Below are 21,742 nucleotides of genomic sequence, written 5' to 3' on the forward strand. Positions count from 1 at the left end.
CAGCACCATTTTCTGTCCCATTTTCTGCCTAGCATTCTTGGTGGGTTGTAACATTCAAATGCTCTGATTACGTCCTCCATTACTGTTGCTACATTGTCTTGTAGCAGCAGCTGGGGAATACTTTTTCAGGGGAGGAGGGGTAAGCAGGGAGTAGGAGGTTGAGCTTTTACAAATTAAACTCCCTTGGTAAAAAATGACACCAATGTACGCAGCAGACTTTGCCTGCATTGCTACGTAGACTTGCTATTACAGTAAAAGCCCACTTGCTGACACCAATCATTTCCATAAAATTTAAGCCAACATCTTTGGGAGAAAAGATTTAATTAACACATAAGCCCCTGAGTCACTATGACAATCTGCTTTCATAGTGATGGGAATAATCACATTTCTACCCACTGTCAGTCCTTGAAATATAGGGGTTTTATGAATAATCTATAGTACATTTTTTTCCTTACAGAAACAATCAGATTCTTTTGTTACTTTCACACAAGAACATTTCTGTCTTAGACATCTAGAAAAACTCTAAATTTATCTGCTGCCTTGAGGGGCTACCTCTGCTTGTGTGACAGGAGGTCTCATGAGCATTTTGGGTTAGTAGCATGAAGGGAGGCTGAGCAATTCCATCCTAACTGAGATCCACATGAGACATCCCATTATTTAAATAGAGGTGCCCTTAGGGCAGTGTATGCAGAACCCAGTGCAATAAATAAATAAATAAGAAGTGCTCATTGCAGACAATAAATAAAACTGTGGCAATGATTACCGTGATATAAAATCAGATTCAAAAAATCTCACTGTGAAGCAGAAATAATAACCTAGGTACAGAGGTTTGAAAAAATCTTTTTTTCCCCTTAGTCCCATTGAAAAGATCATGTCTAATAGTACATACTTTTTTTGACACCTCCTTCTCCTACTTGTTATAAATCCTTGAAGGAAAAAACACAGAACCTTTTTTCCCCTGGGTTAGTCTCATCAAAGTTGTTTCTGATTTACTGTGGCATAAGTTATGTAAGTATCAAGCTCCTAAGATTTAATTTTATGATCTTTGGGGCTTTAACAATGTTGAGAATTATCTATAATCACAATTTAGACAGAATGTTGTATCGCTGGACATTGTTATATCATTTTCTTATCTTTTTACTTTCTTAATACTTTTGTATTTGGTTCCACAGTACTGATCAAAAACTAAACAAGGTATGATTTGTATATTAGGGACAGAATGTTCTTAATGCATCTTGAGAGTGTTAACAACTCTGAGAACCTGAAATTTTTGCAAATATAAATTTTGCATCTAGAAAAGCGCTTTTTCAAATGCTAGCAGTCTTGTGTTAGGCTTGATTGCAACCTGTTTTCTAAATTAAAAAATGTAAATGTGGCATTGACAAAGGTTAAAAAGATTTGAAGCGGATTCTGTCAGCAGTGCATGCACACACCAAACTAAATCCTATGTATCTAATCAGTGTCTCTGGACTGTGTGCCTTGCTCCATTGTTTACTTTCAGATCCATAATAATTTTGTATCCTTTCACTGGGCAAAGATTCATTTTAAAAACTAATGAATTTAAAAATATGCTTTTCCCTTGTCCATTTGATACCAAGCCTACAATTTGACTTTCATTGTTTGTTTCCCTCCTTGTCTCGTCAATCCTTTTCTCTCTTTCTGTCCTTTTACTTTATTACATTTTTTATTGAGGACTGAGATGAACTGGTTGCTGCATCATGGGCCCATTACACTTCCTAACAATTCCATTTACACCTTATTGTTTGTCTTATTGCTGGAAAATTCAGGTGATTCATCATGCCTGAAGAAGCACCTGATCCCAATTCCCTTGATATCACGATCACTATGTGACAGGAATACAGTTAGTGGTGGCTTTCAGACTCTAAGAGGCCAAGGTGATAACTCTTTTGGGACTTTTAGCCTCTCAAGTATTGATGAGTTCCATTTTTGTAATGCTCTGTTTTCTTGCTCCCTTTCAACAGCCCCCTGAGTGTGGAAAAGGGCTTGGAGTTAATAAAGGAAGTGGCAGATCTTCTGAAGCTGCAGATGAGTGCCTTTGATGATGTCAAGTACGTACATGGAGTTTGCCTCTTTTTATTTTATTGGATTTCTCATTATTTTTTAATAGTTGTCTTACAAGAAAATATCTACTCTTTAATGCCAAAATTAGTGAGAGTGTGCATGAGACAAAAAATAATGTGATAATCTTTGTAATGTCCCCTACACACAGGAACAAATTATTTTGAAAAAATTATAAAGATTGAAATTTTCCTATGCTTCTGTAGGGAAAAATAGTCTGTTCAAAGTGCTGTAAAAATATTACCAACCTTATTTAACAGTTTCTGGGTAAGAAAAGTCTTGTGAAGGGTCATTATACCCAGTGTTGTTGAGGAGGAAAACGGCATCCAGAGATAGATAAGAACTTGGGTTCCTGGCTTTGAGTCTGGCATGCAGCACAGTAGGTCGTGCCGCTTGGTCAGCTACTCATTTAACAAGTCACAGGGAGTTCAGCTATGTTGAGCTACTGTTTTTCTTTGTATGGTTTATACTGATGAATGCTCTGCATTTTAATCTCCTGAACTATAATTTGCCATGTCTGCTAAAAATTTTTATATTGGGGATTTTCTGAAATCATTTTGGTAGAAATATTTTCTTCAGAAAACTTAATTCTTCCTTTGTAAAACAGAAAATAAAAATAGTTTGATGGAAAACTAATGGAAAAGAAGGGTCAGCTGTGGGAGGGTTTAGACGTCTTTCTGGAAAGAATTCATGTCTTGGCGCATAGGAAATAACTGACATCTGGGTAGCATCCAGTTCCTGCCTGTGTTTCAGAGGGTTGAGACTGCTTGTTTTGGCCCATGAGTCAAGTTGCTGAATTGCAGCATCTTTCTCAACCTTACCTGTGCTGCCATCAGCTTTTGTTTAACTTTCAGTTCCAGTGAATGTAATTCATTGTTTAATACTGTGTTTTAAGCCATAATCTGAAGATGTTTCATCTTTAGTGGAAGTATTTATTATCATTTGGAAAAAAAATTCTATGCCTTCTATTACTGTGTATGTAGGGAGAAATAGTCTATTGGTAGGAAAATCTTTTTAGAAATCTGACAAATACCAGGCATATTGGCTTTAGTTGTTAAGAAGGAAAATATTTCCATATTTTGTTTACTAGAACAATTATTGTATTGCTGAAAGTCTTTTTGCTTGTATTTTACAAAATGTATTTTTTATGAAAACCAAGTTTTGAAATTACAGAAATGACAATATTGTATCTTCTTCCTTGTAAAGAGAATTTCCAACTTTGACTTTGAATACTAGCAGATAAAGTCTGCTGCACATTTAAAGGAGTAATCCCATGGAACAATTTCTCTGCTGGAGAAAGCCTGCTCAACGGGTTCTGCTTCATTAACTCCATTCATTTACAGTACAAGAGCAGTTTCACCTACCTTTCTAATTGTTAGCATAAAGCCTTTTGGTTATTTTTTATCATTTGATAAATCACAACAGCATTGCAATTGTCAGGCTGTAGATTCAATCTCTAATGAAAAGTATCTCTCCAGTGATATAGCTAACTATGAACAACCTTTTCTTTTTTTTTTTTTTTTTAATGTGCGATATTAGGGAAGCTGGTTATTTTGTGTCCATTAATATGCAGACCTATGATGGTACCAAAAGTACTTGTATTGTATGGTCAGTATATTAAAAGTGCGTTTGGAATGCTAGCAACTCCAAACAGGACAAGTATTCTGTCTATCAACACAAACACAGTCTTCGACTTTTTAAAAGATCGATAAATCTGTGAAGGTTATCCCAGATCTCAAGTTAGTAAAGAGTTCTTCCATACTGAATTTTCATTACTTAAGAAAATGAGATGCTTTGACTCAGGTTAAACCCATGAAATGCTAAAGAAATATGGAGCTGGCCAGATAGATATATAGATATGGAGCAGATGTAGCAGTAATAGAGACTATAGAAAAAGGCCTCACCAAGCAAAGAATTAACACTTTTTGAATTTGTTCTTTTGTCATCACTGCACAGCCATCATTGGAAAACTGTATGAATTTGAAGGTTCTGGTTAGCTTCTGAGTTGCATCATGGAGAGGGGTTTCAGGAAAGACTTGATGTCATGATTATTCCTAATCCACCTTTGTGACATATCAAAGTGCAAGAATGAGGTCTCTCAGGAAATATGCTTTTTACTTGGCCATGATTTTTAAATCATGGATGATTTAAATTATTTCATTTTGCTGGCAACTAAAAGTACTCTTTTTCTTAGGGATTCAGTTTTTTAAAAAGTCTACTTTGAACTTTGAACCAGAGTATTAGCTTGCTGTAAAATTCTCTTTTTTCCCTCCAAGAATTCTGAATGGTAAGAAAGTAACAGTGTGGCCCTGAATTTTTTAGACTATTGCAAAGATTTCAGAGTAAAGACATGTTAATGAGAATCACAGGGTTAATCTGAGTGTATAGACAAAGCCATCGCATTCAATAGGAATAGTGTAAGAACTGAAGAGAGAGGGTGAGTGGTGAATTCTTCTAAAGTTTTTTAAATTCTCAATTAAGAGTTTCTATTCCTTTCTCTGAAAAAAATAATTTTAAAGGAGCTGCTTCACATGTACATTAGTAACTTCAGTCAGTTTTCTTTGCAAATATCTTTCGTTCTTCCCTGGTTTTTTATATTTTTTCTGTGCTTTGGAGTTTGGAAAGTAAAGAATTGTTTTTGCCATGGATTCCTACCAATTCGTGTGTTAGTTTTTGATTAGTTGATGCATGGTAGTAATCAGCTTATCTTCTCTCCTTCACAATCCTGCCAACTTTAACCTATGGCTGCAATTCACAGTATAGCCTCAGGCTTGGCTCTCAGAGCATTCAGTCCACTTCTACAGTTGGTTTGTTGTCAATTTTGCATTGACATAAACTTTGTTGCCCTGTGAAGCAGATGAGTGGGAATAGATTTGGGGAATTCATAATTAGAAATATTTCAACATTGAAGAAAAGATCCAGCATGTTAGCTGTCACTTTTGGATACAGCCTGAATCTTTATGAAAGTAATAGTTATGCTTAATATGTTTTGTTAATGGTTATGTAGCTGTCAAATAAATTCCATTATTTCTTATTACATCATTAGAGACCATTAAAAGGATATTAGCATGCTGATGTAATTATGCAAGCAGACGTAAAATGGCTGTAGTTATGATTTTATAATCTAATTATGGGTGTCCAATGCCCCTGGTGATTGATTGTTGGACTGGTATCATGGATTGAAGTCAGATGGGTAGTAGTGTTAGGAGAGTTTGTATTTATTTAAAAAAAAAAGTAATTTTACCACTCTGAAATCTGCAACATTGACCTTCTTCATGTAATTAAAGTTCTTCACACATTATAGTGTAAACTTACAAATACAAGAAAATATCAAGAAACATCCAAACACAGTAAAAATACTAAAATCTGTAAACTGTGAGGGTAGTGGAAAGGACACTCAGAATCTGTAGTTAAAGCCACTGAATTAGAACATACCTGACTTACTTGGTTTCTGATGAGAATAGGAATTATTTCTGAATTTTTATTTAATGTTCTCATACTTGGGGTATTTACTGAAAACATTGCTAAGGGGGGTTTTCAGCTCTAAACTTAGCTGAATACCTTTGTATGGAGAGAAAACAGATTATTCTGATTTCATAGTATTTCAGACTGCATATCCTATCATTCTCAGCCTCCAGTTAAGAGTGAGATTTCCAGCTGAATATTACATTCACCGGTGGATGCTGTGGTTGCACTGATTTTTTTCTTTTCCTTCTTATTTCTCTCTTTAGCCTTATATGATTTTCCCTATTGCCCTTGAAGATATCTCGCTCTAGGTGTCTCTTTTTTCCTATTATTTCCTACTGCTTTGGCTTTTTTCACCCGTTCATTGTAATTTGGCATCTTTGTCATTTTTGCCTTGTAATATACCTAAACTTAATACTCAAAGAACTGTCCTTTCAGGAGACATGATAACTAGACCAACACACATGCTTATTTTCGGATCTAATTTTTCAGTGGAAAACCTGTAGCAGAGCACTCTGTATTCATTACATAAAATGACATTAATCTCTATCTTCTGCTTTTGTTTTGAGTGTAACAATAGTTGCCTGTATAAGCACATAATATATATATATATAAAATGTTGGGGATGAACAGGATACTTATGCTAAATTTCAAATGCTAATATAAATAGATTTTTAAGGTGAAAAAGCTGGTTCTTATTATCTAATACAAAGTCCTGGATTGCAAAGCCATAAAACTTAACCAGTATTCCTATATGTCTCATCCCACGTGGTGGATTATGAGGGGTGTGTATCTTTTAAATTCCCTGAGAGCCTGCATGCCAGTGGAAGAGCCCGTCTCTGCTCGGCAGAGCTGCAAGGCAGATCGAGTCAGAGGAACAATTTAGTTGGTAACTTTATTTACTGACAACTTTAGTGAGTGAATGGAGACAATTTGGTGATGATCAACTGATAACCTTCCTTGAGTGAATAAAGGCACTTTGGCCATGAGACTGTTTTCCTAACAACCCGTCAATGACCAACTGATCACAATTCAATTCATACAAAATTTATATACGTGAATATATGTAAGGAAGAGAGAGAGAGCAGAAAGAGGAAAGAGAAAAGAGAAGAGGAGGGGATAGGAAAAGGGGAATCACCCTTGGATCCCACATTGTCATAGAGTAGCAAGCTGGTCCATAGGTGGTGGGTCGACAAAGACACACGTGGGGTGTTGTCTTTATATAGTCTTTCTTATGCATGCACAATAGGTTGTTCCAGAAGGTTTTCATTTTCTTTGGCTTGTACCTGCACAGTTAGGTAAGTTCTGTCTCTGGGCAACAACAGGAAGGAGGGAGAGAGAAACAGCCCACTGTCCCACCTCCACAGAGCTCACTCCGCTTCTCCCCCTCAGGGTGTCCCACTTGAGTTGTTTGAGACATCCCCTTTACGAACAGTTTCTTGTTTAGGAACAATTTGTGACACCTTACCATATACAGTTGGTTGCATCTATATTGTACATCCAAAGCTAAGTTAAAAGACCAAATCACTGATCTTTCAGAGTCTAAGGCTCAAACTCACAGGTCTTAGGTTGGTTGTTCAGCTTTCACCTGAGGGCTCTCCCTACCCACACTGAGACTAGAGGTAAATTCAGGATGTTACTTGAGCAGTTGTTATAAGAAAAATGAAAATTCATATTAACTGAAGGTATGTATGGAAACTGTATGGAGGCTTCAGCTGAAAAATACGTTTCAAAATTTGTAGTAGCCACAGCAGTGTGGTTTGACATTTTGCAAATAAAATACTATAATTTTTAAATTCAAAGTAATGACTAGTTTCAAAATTTAACTAAGCTTGGCTTAGAAGGAAAATGCTTTTCTTTTGGTGATAAGAATAAACAAAAAAATTATAAAAAATTATTTTGGACTGAACTCAAGTCATTATTTCAATATTTTTTTTTGTTCAGCTGACCAAAAATATCAATCTTTTGATAAAGACTAATTATTATATAGTCTTGAAATATTTGATCATATCTGTGTATTTTTCTACAGCTCTCTGTCTTATTCCATATGCAGGAAATAAAATGCTCAGTTAATGAGCAGCTCTTCAGTGCTTCATTTTATTCTCATTGTTCAATGTGTGGCTTCAGGCTTTATTTATTGCACATTATTCAAATCCTGCTTTGAGGTCAGAAAACCCATTTCCTCTTGTTTTGTTTTGTTTTTTTCTTCCCTGTGGTGCTCTTCACTACACTATCAAAATGCTTGACAAACATGAATTGATACACTTAGCTCACATGAGATATGGGGTATTATTAGAACCGTACAGAGCTGGAGTGATGCGTGGAGATTAATGTCAAAGCATTTGCTAATATGAGGTGTCCTGTCTGACGTCTTAGAGTATAGCTTGTTCAGCCTTTTCTGTAAAGAGCTCCACTTACTGAGACAGAGATCCCATAGACTTCAATGACCATTCTTAGCGTTCAGCAGTCCCCAAAGTCATCTCTCAGTTTAGACAGTGCTACTTGGTCTGTAAAAAAAATTGCCAGAAATGACTTGGCTTCAAATGAACTGAGTCTTAATCTGAGGCAGAACTGCATGGTACCAGCAGAATTCAAAGTAACACTAGGACTTTAACATCTTTATAGTTCCATACCTTGTTTGCAACATACTTCCTGAAGTCTGATAAAAATGAAGTTGAGGCCCTCAATTAAATTGGTCTTTTCTACTACTTGACCACCATTCATCCTTCAACATCAGGGATCTTATAGAAAAAACACTTTGAAAAGACTGCATATCAAGGGAAGTCATGAATGATTTTTCCTATTATACTGTAGTATGTCCTTAGTGTCAACTATGGTTTTTTACATATTTTTATGTAAACAGTGATCTAACAAAAGCTTGAGTTAGGAAGGCTTATCATGAGGACAACTACAAGCACATTCTTGCCATACTTCAACTATGTTTTCAGGTAGTGGGGTTATGGACACTTTCCACCTCCTTTTCAAATAAAAGGCCTTACAGGACCAAACAATACCTATCATTATCCTTGTTCCAAGGAAGGGCTGAAACAGTCGGGCTGGAATAAATGCAATTTGAAAAGCCATCCCAGTGAAAAACTTGAACTGAGGAAGATGTCTGAAAATCAAACCAAGTGGTGAAAGTTTGGAGAAGCTTTAAATGCGTTCAAATCGGAAGTGTTGGGCATGCAGAATGATGAGTGGAGCTCCCAGCCTCACCTATTATGAACATGTGCATTGGCTGTAGTGTCCTAATCATGCTATATAGGTTTTGTTCATTGTTTGTCATGTTATTTTTCTAACACCTGAAAAACTCAATCAGCCAGTTAATCATATTCAGTCATCCAGAACCTAAACACTGGAACAGTGCTTGGTATTTTCACTTCATCATGCTGATGGATTATGACATGTGGTATATGTATGGTATAAATGTGAACATCTCAGGAAATTATTGGTAGCTTGGGAGACAAGATAGTGTGAGGGAGGATTATTTAACCTGCTGCTCAGAGTGGAAAAAGTAGCACGGTGTCTTGTTAGGTTTGTATCTGCAAATTTCACTCTACTGTACAGATTCTCCATGATTCCTTTCTCCTTGATTCACTGTGATTAATGTTTTCTTGTGTTGTATGTTGAACACCTGTGGATTAATATTCTTGAAAAGTTTTTTTCTAGGTTGTCAGATTCTGGCATTTATGCCATTTAGATTTACTGAGAAGAATGTTCTAATATTGTGCTTATGAAAAAACATATAGTCCATCCTGCTCTCCTTAAGGTGCTGTAGTATAAACTAGCAATAGACTGAATTTTTATTTGTATTCCATTTATTTTCAGAAATTAAGCAACATTTTCATTTCCGTTTGAACTGTGCTATGCTTGGTCTCAATAAAAAGAGATACCTTTCAAAAATGTTGAACAATATTTGTCATCTTTTCTTTGATTTTAAATAGCAAACCAACAGACTAAGGCTATTTGGCATAATCTTGTTTAAAATGTTATAAAAGCATAACTCAGAAATAATGGAACCACTTTTATTCAAACTTGACTTCTTCCACAGATTTAATGAGTCTGGAAAACAAATTGTCTGAAAAATGTATTGCTGTAACTCATTGCATGCAGGCTTTTATAAGAAATTATATTGTGTTTTCTGGTACATATTGTCTTATTTGACAACTAATTTATAATATAAAGATATATCAATTTTTAAAGGAATGAGGATAAGGAAGCAAAAATAAGGTGGAAGTTTCAACCATGCATTCCTTTACTTAACAATGAGTGATTTCTCAACCTTAGCATTACATTAGTCTTGTGGCTTTTTCCCCTGAGGTACAATATATTTTGTGTGCTTTTCTTTAATAAATGTGCATATAACCAAGATCATTTTGCCTTCTCTACTGTAACTTTCCCGCTAGAAAAATATAAAAATACATTAAAATAACAAGAAGGATTTTGGCCTGCAGCATTTTATGAATTCTAGGTGACAAAACAGAAAGACCATAAAATCTAGGGAGACTCTTATAAATAAAAATGTATGAAGTTTGGCTTTCCATTACAACATTTCATCTCATTAAATCAGAGGATTTGCACCTTTGTAATCAAAAGGAAAATGAAATCCAGTGTTATAGATACATTTCCGTGTGCTCATAGGTGCCTTTTCAAGAGAAGGATTTTACAGATAAGTGAGCTTCTGAAGTTTATCTGTCTTTTTTTTTAACTTCATATTTCTTTACTACTCATCCCTCTGTGTGACTGAGTGCCATCATATTCCTTTTTTTAATAAAATTAAAGTCCATAACATTATAGCGTAGGCAGGATATACTCCTTTGTTTCAAGCAAGTCACTGAATATGTGCCATTGCATTTCATTTATAAAACATTTCACGTATTATTAACAGGTAATCATTTCCATTCTACAGATGGGTAAATTGAAACTCAAGACAGTTTGCTTGATTTTCCCTAGGATGGTACAGAACTTGGTGACAGATATGAGAATAGAAACAGAGAACTGTGATTCTCACTCTTGAACTAAAGCTTGGTCCACAAATAGAATAACTAATATTAGAAATGGAAGAAGATAATCATGTAGAGATTTATTTAAAAGACTAGTCCCTTATAAGAAATATACAAAATTAATCTTATGTCTATGTCTTTCTTGATCCTCCTGCCCTTGGTTACCTGATTCTCCTGCAGACACAAACACATAGTTTTTTCCTCTCTTTGTCACATGCATGCATGCATGGATGGATGGATGGATTGATGGATGGATGGATTGTAGGAATATTACAGACCTGCTTACCCAGCTGAAAAAGATAAATAATTTTTCTGCATTTATTTTGCAACCTATCCAGTAAATATTACATATCCAGGCCTATGAGCTGCACCAGGACGTGCCTGTGGAAGGGTTTGTATTCCCAAGAAGTCAAAAAGGCAGTTGGAGCAAATATACATCTGTAGGTGCAATGGAAAGAGCCTGATAAATTCCACTTGCAGTGCCTCCTTTGCAAAGCAGATGTCTCTACCTCACATCTGACAGGGGAAGCTCAAGAACAAATCTTCTAGTTGGTCTCCTCAGAGCTAAAGGAGAAGCCAACAGTTTCTCAAGAGGGCAAGCAGGAGGGCTGTGGTTGCAGTGCTCCAAGTTTTGTAGCTTTTTGAATTGAGACTGTAGTGAAGTTCGAGTTTTTTGGTCTTTGGTTGTGCTGCCTAGTCCTCGTCAAAGATATTTGTGTCCTATCTGGCTCCTAACAAAGCTACGAGCATGTTGAACCTTTACTTCTGCAAAGATCCTAACACATGAGTCATGCTCTTCATTAGTTATTAAAAGTCACTTGGGCAAACTGAGCATAAGGTGACTATCATCCCAGCAGACACATTTTTCACGTGATTTCGACAGACTCCATTAACAACACAGGTGCGCAGAGGTTAAGTAGACCTGAAGTCAGTAAAATTCATTGAATGCTTACTGGCTAAAAATTAAAACTGTCTATTGTTTGTGTACCAGGCAGACTACTAAAAGGTATAAAGAAGACTAACGGAAATATACAAAGAATACAATTATCTTCTTTTTTAAAAAAAAAAAATTACTTAACTTTTTTATCCTTTAGTTTAATCTTTGGGAAGTGAATGAAAAATCACTGTACATTTAAGCAGCACTTTAAGGCCATTTTCCTACTCTCTCAGGGTCCAGACACTCTTTTGCTGTAAAAAATTATTACACTTGTATGGTTTGTTCTTTTAAATACTGTAATTAAGAACCTTATCTGCATGGCAGGCAATGCTGGCAACTTTCATGTACTCAGCGTGGTGAAAATGTCAAGTTTCATGGCTTGTGACAGATTAATAGAAAAATTATTTTAAAACTCTGCAAATTATTCATAGATATTGAGTAATCATCAGAAGTTGCATTTTATGAAGAATAAAAATAGGACAAACTGACTGTAGCATCAATCTCCAAATTAAGCATTGTCTCTTTTTGAAATCATTTAAATTGTAGGCTTAGCAAAAGAATCTTCACCTGAGATGAAGCAAGTTGTAAAATCTTTAAAATACTCTTTCATTGTCTTTTGCACTTAAATTATTATCAGTGTACTTAGCACAATTTTGATGCATGTAGATTCAATGATTAAAATAAAATTAATGATTAAAGCAAAATAATTAAAAGTCCATCATTTAGTATTGGTTGGTATCAGAGACCCACCAAACATGGTCTGCTGTTGTTGGAAAACATCCCTTTCTGGACCAGTCATCCCTTTTCTGTGAATTTACTCTTGAAATTATTCTAATGACAGTAGTGTGTCAGTCAATACAGTTCATTATTTGGACACCTTGTAGTACCCTCTTCTCTTCCCCTGAAATGATGCTCCATGAAGTCACTCCACAGCACTGATTGTTGCAGGGGGAGAGAAGAGGGCAGTACAAATAATTACCTGATTTGTGAAGGCTATCGATGTAGCTTGCAGCGGTGAGTCTGAGCAGCAACCATCAAATCCAGACCTAAGTTTTGTTTCCATGTGGTTAGATTTAAAAGATGTCATTGCTCTGAAACTGTCAATCTACCTAATCTTTGTGGTCTATCTGTTACACCTCACTCAGTTTCATGGTGTAAACTAGTCTAATGAAATGCAAGTCGTTATAGAAAATCAACCACTAACTGGTGAGCACTGCAGTTAATGTCTTTTCCTTAGCAGGGATTTTGATTTTTCATCTTTAGTACTTGGTCATTGTCAGACATAAACAACGAATCTTTAACTTTCTCTCTCCATACTAGCTATATGTTTAGTACAGGACCACATTTCTGTAGATAATAGTGCAAACTGTTAGTTCATGCTTAGTGTGTATAAAGGATATAAATATGAATAGATAATATATTTTTGGCTGTATTGAAGCATGTTGTGAAACACTGTCTGTCAATCTGCAGTTTAAGGAGCGTGTTAAGAGTTTCCAGAAAAGGGCTCAAGAAACTCAATTTGCTAAAACAGAAAGATTTTTTTTAATTGATCACTGGCTGTAAGTACATACATGTCAATAGAAATGCGAGAATACATACAGCTGTACAGTGGCATTTGTTCAGTTCAGGTGTAAAATGAAGCAAATCTCTGAACAGTAAAGAAATTAAGGTGAAGGATGTGTGCCTTTTTAGTATTAAGTATGGATGATGATCAATATCCTCTACTCAACAGTTCAGGGAATTTATTCTGTAGTACGTCAGCACAATACATCCTTCACAGATCTGAATCTTTGAAGTTCAGTCAGGTACCTGCTTATGTAATATAAATAGAGTATGACACAGTGTTTCACAAAATAAATTTTGGTCAACATTTCTGGTCAAAATGTTGGTGAAACCTGAGTTTAGTGGTCAACAGATTTACAACTGGTCTGAGTCACAGAAGGAGAACAGAGTAGCCACTGTACACTTCTTAATCCGTTTATGTATTATAAGACAATGACCAACTGCATTTTCTGCCCTTGCTTTGCTCTGTAAATCATGTGGTGTAAACATAGTGTATTACAAAAATGTCTCTTTTAATCATGTTCTTTTTCCCATGAATTTGGTTTGACATAAGTATATTTATATACCTTTATATATAAAATATATAACACATTTACAGCAGTATGAGCATTTTAATTTTTCCAAAATAGAGAAGGTGAAAAGGAGGCTTCAGTGCAATATAAACAATGGACATAAGCTTCAAATTCCTAAACACAGTAAGCGCAGAAATGTGTACACATTGCAAGTCATTAGTTCAAGCCCACCAAACATTTCCTGAGACAATTACCTTCGCTGCTATAAAATTTACTTTGCACAATCCTCTGGAGCGTTACTAATTGCTTTTCTTAACCTCCAGAGATTAAAGGATTTTGAAATGAACATATAGACAAGTAGTGACTCTAATTTCAAATCTAAGCTTTATTAAGGCAACCTCTGTTTTACGAAATAGGGTCATTAAGAGAATGTTTAATGTTGGAAATATCCAATCCTAATCTCCTCATCTTCCTCCAGTCTTGAGAAATTGCACTCTGCCTGTATTTTTTTTAAAAATGCAGTGCAACCTCAACTCATTTCCATCTGGCATCAGCTCTGTGTCTCATCTTCAAGAATACACATAACCATGTTGGCACTTGTTTCTCAAATCCTTTTCCACTAGGGGGTATGATAGACTGTGACTGTGTTTCACAGTAAACCTTCTGTATGATATTGTAATACTAAAGTATACACACATGAGGGAGAAGAACAGGCATACAAAGCTTGGTACATAATTTATGGAGATTTAAATCCTGTCATTCATAAATATAATTATAACCTCCGGCTTGAAAGTGATATGGACCTTGCCATATTGATCATGCTCCAACTCTGTTTATTCAGATTGTTCATTTGTTGACAGGCAAAATATAATAAGAATGTTGTTAGCCAGTAAAACAATTAATGAAAGGAAATACTTCTATTTTACACAAAGAATATTGTTTGTTTCTATGAATGTTGTGCACCCTCCCACCTTCAGAGGGGAAATATAAACCCAAGGGGAGGGGATATTATTAAATCAGCAATCAACCTTCAAGTCATTTTGGTATAAACACTATAATTATTTCATCTCTAGTAAACAGAATATAAGGCAACAGCACATAAGGGTGACAATTTGCAATATGCTTTGAATGTCTTTGTTAAAAAGAAAAAAACTATTATGGCTGAAGGCAACATTATTGAAATTAAAAAAAAAGCAGAAGTTGTGACAGCCAACAGAGGGGGGTAATTAGTCAGTAAATTTCAAGTAATAAATTCAGCAGGTCATTGCAACAGACATTACATTTTGTATGGGGAGAAGTCACTGTTTATTAGCCTTGAAGCCAGACCTACTTACCTTTATTTAAAAAACCATCATAACAAAGTACTAGAAAAAAATGATAAGTGTGATTATAATAGTATAGTCCAGATGCCTTCTAAAGCTCACAATCCTCTGTCATTGAGGTAGGTGTAAGTTCACTTATGTCAGAAGAGTCAACTACAAATTTACACAGGTGTAATTGTAGTAGCGTACACCTTGAGGGGAAAAATTAGAGAAAAAATCTGATATAAAATATTGTCATTCTAGATTAAAAGTGCTACTACCTAACTTTTTTAATCTTGGTTGCAGCAGATGCATGTCTTAGATGTAGGTTGCACTTTAGCCTGGACATTGTGGTTTACATTTCTGATTGCTTTCACCTACGCAGCTGGCTGAGTGCTGGTGTGATGTAACCTGCCAGCCAGGAAGGATGCCTCTGCTAACCGTCAGCACCCTCCGTGATCTCTAGGAATGGTTTGTTTGCAATTCATCAGGTCATAAACAATCGTGTGCACTCCAGCAAGCCTCTGTATTTAGAGTGATATAAAGACAATTGCCATTAATATTAGCTAGGCTTCAGAGGGTTTGACAGCCACATGAAAAAGCAACCTCATCTATCTAATTTAAAGTTCCTGGTTAGGAAGCATCAGGGGTGCATTGTATACATCTTAGAACCTTTTCTCAGGCTGGCTGCCCTCTTATTAAAAAGTCTTTTAAAAAATATTTTGCAGTCAAGTAATTACTGGTTTTGTTTAAATGTTCTCATCCAACACATAATGAACAGCGAGGAATTCCCCAAAGGGCATCTATTGTTATTGAAATGTTTATTTATCGAGTGCTTTTGCCAGAAGCCCCCCATGAGAAAAATCTCATTTTATGAGCTCCTCAAGCAGTCAGTTCCCAAAACGTCGAGCAGAAATGCAATTTTGACCAACTAATCTCAAGGTCTTTTGTTTGCTTTTAAATAAACAGCAGAATACCAATGTGCAAAAAGTTGTGATGAGCTGCTTTATTTTCTGATTTTGTAAATACTCCTAGTGAAGCCACGCTTGTGTGGTGCTCAGGTAATTCCTTATGTTCAAGCATTCAGTTGCTACTGTAGAGAGCAATATCCCTCACAGCAATATATGAGTGGCTATTTTAAATAATTCTGAGATTTCTTCTTTCCTGACAAAGAATGGTATTAATCCAATATCATCCCACTTGTTTAAGGAATTTCCCCACCCCATTTTTGGGTCTTTATTTCCCTACATTTTCTTATCAACAGTGACGAGAATTGACAGTGCTTGTGGCAGTGCGTACATGGACACGACTCAGATCCTGTCATGTTCCTGAATTATCCAGGTGGAGTCACTTGAGAATAGTGCGATAGTCCCTGCCAGGCTTCACACCTCTGAAATCCCTGCCTCTCACTGCCTGGGTTGGATCACTGAAATGATCCAGTTTTAATCTATATGGTTTTAATGATGACATGAAGTGCATAGCTGCAGTGAATGGGGCAGGAGGACAACTGAGGTAGGAGTGAGGTCTGGGCCAGAGACAGAAGCAAAAAACTCAGGCAAGGGCAGGAGGGGAGGAAACTTGGTATGTCTCTGCTGATAAAACCAAAGTGTAACTACACTGTGCTTGAAAGTTTGTGTTGGTTCCAGGTTCTCAGCTATAATGGAACATGCAGTGTAGATTTGGGGGGAATATCTAAAGTTGTTTTTTCACTCTCCTTGTCGTGGGACAGCCGTGTACTGGGTTGGTGCCTGCTTTTATTTAAAGCAGGCTGCTAATTACACTGTAAATGTCTGAGCAGCCAGAGAGGAATCATCATTTCTCTTAGGCTGGCAATGCAGAAAGAAGGACAGTGCAAACTGAGTTATATTCAGTGTATGGTATCATGAAACTCCCAGGTGCCTTTTACGGTTGATTATCTCAGTGTTAGTGACAGAATCAGGGAATGGTCTGAATTTCTGTAAAGCAGCTATCTCAAATAAAATATACTTTGCAATTGTTGAGTATTATAACCTAAAATATTATTTAAATGATGCTGATAAATGCTTTATAGTTACCTAACATTATTAAAATACATTTCTTGTACATTAATGACTTGGCATCCAGAGTGTCCTTTAGCAATAAAATCTCTCTTTACTTTTTTTCCTCCCCCCACCCCTGAAGACTATTTAGAGAAAAACGATTGATTAATGACAGTTGTTATTAACTCCAGATTAAAATGTGCATAGTGCATGCTTTGCTAGTAAAAGATTGAAAGGATGCTTCTTTGTTTTACTCCCATTCCCTTGGTGACCTCAAAGGAAAGTCTTATGGTTAATAATAGGTGTTTCTTCCTGAAAAGTTTAAAGGTATTTCTGTCCAGGATATATGTGATGCAATTAAGAACACTTCAAGTGCTCTCTGTTGTATGAATGCAAAATATTAACATGTTAGTAAAAGAATAATTTAATACTTCATTTCAAGCCCTGCAACAAAAATATTTTTCAGGTTATTTCTTTTATGCAGAAATTCTTCAGACTTCATTCTCTCATAAGCCACAGTGATAGGAGGTCAAATCTCGTTACATGTGCGTTTCCAACCAATGTACTTCACCTTTGAAGCAGGGTTTTTATTCATAGTATAAATGTAATTCTTTGCACTGATTATATGAATAAGAAAAACTTAGGAACTTACATAATACTTAGCATGTAAGTAAACTTTTATAATTGTGTCAAATTTTGTGTTTGATCCCATGCACTCTTCTCCTCTGTAAATTATTACATTATAGTTTCTATAGTCTCTTGTTACCCAGAAATTTTCTTCAAAAATACATTTACTGTATTTGTGTGTGTGTGTATTTTTCTTACGTTTTTTCATATATACGTACTTTAGTATACTTTTAAGGATGTTAGAACTGAAATTTCTTTATTCTTTTCGTCAGATGTGCACATAAGTTGGATATTGTTGGAGAATGAATGCAACATTACATATACAGATTTCTTTTTCTTTAAAAACGCACAATGAAATTTTTTTGTGAAACCCTGAATACTGCACTCTGCCATTCTTCTTTTGGCTAATCAACACCTTCCTCTGTAAATGCCTTATAGATTTTAATGCCATAAAGGACCATTAGGCTACACCCAAAAAGGTCACCACAGAATCAAATCATTTTCCCTGATAAGTTATTCAAATAAGTGATTACCTCTGTTGTTAAAAGATAAATACTTTGTGGTATCATTCTGGTCAGAATCAGCCACTGGATCAGATATGTCCAAAATCTTTTCTCCACACATGTTCTTGCAGAACATGATCAAGATAAATATTCTGAGTTTCTTTATTGTCCATCTGACTTACGGTCGTGACAACAGGACTAAGCTTGCATTGATGTTGGGCATATAAAATTTGAAACTGCATGTCATCTTTGGATGCTGAATTCCAGTGATGATCTATGCTGTACTTTGGTGAATAACAATTTCAATGCCTCCATTTCATAATAAGAATAGTATTTACAGGAGTATTCTGAAGTTCAGTTAATGTTGTTCAAATTCTTTCAGACAAGCACAAGATACACACAAGAAACCACAAGAGGTATAAAAATGTATGCAAATGTAGCTAATGAAGCAAAAGGAAGAGGGCTAAATGGTGTCTTAATAGGTTCTCTTTAAAAACCTATTTTGATAAGGAATATTATACCATGTCTCTTGATTATGAATCTTACATTTTTTAATAATCTCTTCCAGCGTGCTGGGACCAGCTGTGACCTTCAGAGTGCACTCAAACCTCCAAAACATTTCAACTGCAGATGTTGCCAAAGCAGCAGGTAAGCCCTTGTTCTCCATTCCCAAACGGTGACCTCCCATGTGTCTGTTCAGCGGACAGTAGCACTACAAACAGCACAGAGACATCCCATTCTCCCAGAATATTGACATTTAAAGAGGGAAGTAGTCGAGAGGTGAGTGGCACATATGGGAAATTGAAGTGTAACATCTCTGAGTCAAATAAAACTGCCTGAGACTTCCTTGATTGTCAAGAAAATGGATTAAATAGGGACTTGTGGTCAAGGCCTAGGATGGTGAAAAACTCTTCAGTGTTGTGTTGAACTCATAAGCACAGATTGGTTATTTGTAAATGAGGATGTAATACCTTTGCTTTTCTGATACTTTTTTCACATCTTAGCCTTAATTTCTGGATCAAAAGATGGTAGAAATATACCTTTGTTGGTGTGCTGTTTAGGCAGTTTCAATGACAAGTTAATCTTGGAAGTAGACGTATTTCTGGAGCTAAGCCGCTTCTGAATAAGTACCACTGTTCTAAGGACTCCTGTTGGCTTCTTGTCAACTTGACTACTAACTGTATTATGGAAGTTGTTGACTGCAAGAAATAATTTCTGCAAAGTAACTGAATTGATAACTGATTTGCTTCCAAATTACCCAATTGATAGGTTTTAAAAATTATAAATAAACAAGTTGCAGTGTTGCTTGAAAATAGAAACAAAATGGTTGTTTAAATAAACACTGGGAGCCCAAACCTGTTCATTAACTTCTTCACCATGGGTTTTAGTTACAGAAAGAACTGGGGTAGTTTCCATGCCAGAACTTTCCTTTGCAGGACCCATTGGAGAAGGGTCTTATTAACTGGTGATTAGAGAGTATCAAATGGGATACCATTTTTCTTGAAAGGGTTTAACATGCCAAAAAGCCATAGATGTGTACTGTCAAAAGTAGGGAACTAAAATAAAGTAATTATTGAATTATGGAGCACCTGAATGTGTATGATTTACCTGGTAAAAATTCATATGGCTTTTTTATAGCAATGCCCTGCTTTGTAAACCTATGGAATCTCTCTGAAGGGATCAACAAATATGATGTAGCTGGTAGAGCCTGCCTGGATTGCCAAAGACTTTTGACAAGGTCTTTCACTAGAAGTTTCTAAGGAAATTAATTGTTCCTTAGAATATGAAATATGGAACATGAAAATGGTTGGTCAGTAATTAGTTAAGAAGCAAAAAACAGAGATTAGGAATAAATTATTAGTTTTCTAAAAGGCTATAGATAGCAGAAAAGTGGAAGGATTTCTGCTGGGACTGTGGCATTCAACATACTTATAAATGAGTTGGAAAAGAGTGTGATGAGAAATCCTGCTAATAATACTAAATTATTCACAGTATTAAAAACATTACCAGACTGCATGACTGGACTCAAACTGGCAGATGAAATTACTTGTAGATTAGTGTTAAAAAAATGCATATGGAGAAAAAAATAGAAGTTCTAGGTCTAAATAACCATTACTGCTCTTGAGTAAGAACTTAGTGTAGTAATAGGTAATCTAATGAAAATAACAATTCAGTCTTCATTATCAGTTGAACAAGGAAAGTGTTTTTAAGAATTATTTGGAAAGGAACAGAAAACAGAACAATATAATTTGTTTTTACATAAAACTATCCCTTGCCTGTATTTAACATGACATACTGTTCTGCTTCTCGTACCTCAGAGAGGTTGGAAACTCTGGTTGAAATGGAAAGATTCAGAGAAAGGCAGAAGGCTGTAAGTATGGAATATCTTCCATATAACAAATGGTGAAATAAGGCAGGAATCTTTATTTTGGAAAAAAAAAAAAAAAAGATGAGTATGGTATGAGAAGAGTCTGTCAAGTCCAGAGTGGCACAGTGAGTGTGGACAGGATTGTGCAGTGGATCTCACAGTGCAATAACAGATGAAACTGGCAGAAGGCAGGTTCAGAATAAATCAGAATGCAGTTTGTAGCTTTGCCTATTGTGAATAACGAAGTTTACATGTGTTCAAAAATTTACATGCAAACAGATTCATGGAATAGACAGCCAGTGAAATTTAGCAAGTCCATAGAAACCTTGTCAAGTTCAGGAGGTTCCTGATGTGCCTTGACCTGTTCCTAGCAAGCTACTCTCAAACGTATAGATGTTGTGACTAGTTTATTTCAGCAAAACTTGAGAAGTAACATTACTTTTTTCTTTACCGCTGGGATCAAAGTAGTTGTCTTCAAATTCCTTAACTTAAATATTGCTGACAAAATAGGGAGGTTCTGAGGACAAAAAAATGTCACCCCAGAGGAAGTTCTGTGGATTCCCCAACGTAAAATAATCTTTTATATTGTAATTTTATCTAGTCCATGTATACATATCCCAGGGATTTCCTAACTTCTGTTTCTTTAGTACATTAAAATTTTCAGGTTTTGATGGCTGCAGAAAGGGGTTTGTAGGAGTCTTGCATCAGCTCCTTTCAGTATATCACCATGGCCATAGTATTGTTTACCAAACCTTGCGTTTGCCATTTACAAAAAAATCACTCACAGTTCTATCCAGCTGTCAAACATTTTCAATTTTAAAAGTATCTAATTTTTCTAACCCATAAGTAAGGTTGCAGTAGCTTGCCAATGTACTCGCTAATCAGTTCATTTATTTTAAGCAGACTTCTTACTTGCAGATCTCTAAAGCCAAAAATAAATTCAGTTGAAAGATCAACAGCAGTATATACTTACATAAGAAGTTTTTTCAGGCTTTAGTTGTAATTAGAAATTTTAAAAGTCAACAGTGTCTTGAAAAAAAGCATTCTAAAAACTTAATTTACTGAAGGAAACCAAAGCAGAACAAATCAAAGCATATTTCCAGGGCAGGCACAGGTACATGCATGTACTCCATGCTGTACTGCCGTTAGGTAACTTGACACCCATCCAGGAACTCTGAAAGCAGATCTTGTTTACAGAAAACAAATAGACGAAACTGACAGAATTTCACTGTCCGTCACATCCTTAGAAACAAAAATAATTTAGAAATTGAGGTAATCAGATGCCATAGTAATTATGGGAATGAAAATTATCCAGATTTGCAAAAACGAATCTATTTGTGCAGATGCTATGTACATGCACATCTCA

At 35.7% G+C, this 21,742-nt stretch overlaps 1 protein-coding gene across 3 annotated transcripts in view; it reads left to right on the top strand.

Annotated features, from left to right (window-relative positions):
- Positions 1-21,742, top strand: part of PTPRN2 (protein tyrosine phosphatase receptor type N2) — a 691,070-nt gene that overhangs the window by 297,234 nt on the left and 372,094 nt on the right. For all 3 annotated transcript variants that reach the window (XM_074868529.1, XM_074868546.1, XM_074868538.1), the window contains 2 exons: positions 1,983-2,069; positions 18,577-18,656. In XM_074868529.1, coding sequence (XP_074724630.1) covers positions 1,983-2,069; positions 18,577-18,656 — 167 coding nt within the window. The remainder of the gene's footprint in view (positions 1-1,982; positions 2,070-18,576; positions 18,657-21,742) is intronic.

Source organism: Strix uralensis, chromosome 1 (assembly GCF_047716275.1).
Source record: "Strix uralensis isolate ZFMK-TIS-50842 chromosome 1, bStrUra1, whole genome shotgun sequence".
In the NCBI taxonomy this organism is placed as follows: Eukaryota; Metazoa; Chordata; class Aves; order Strigiformes; family Strigidae; genus Strix; species Strix uralensis.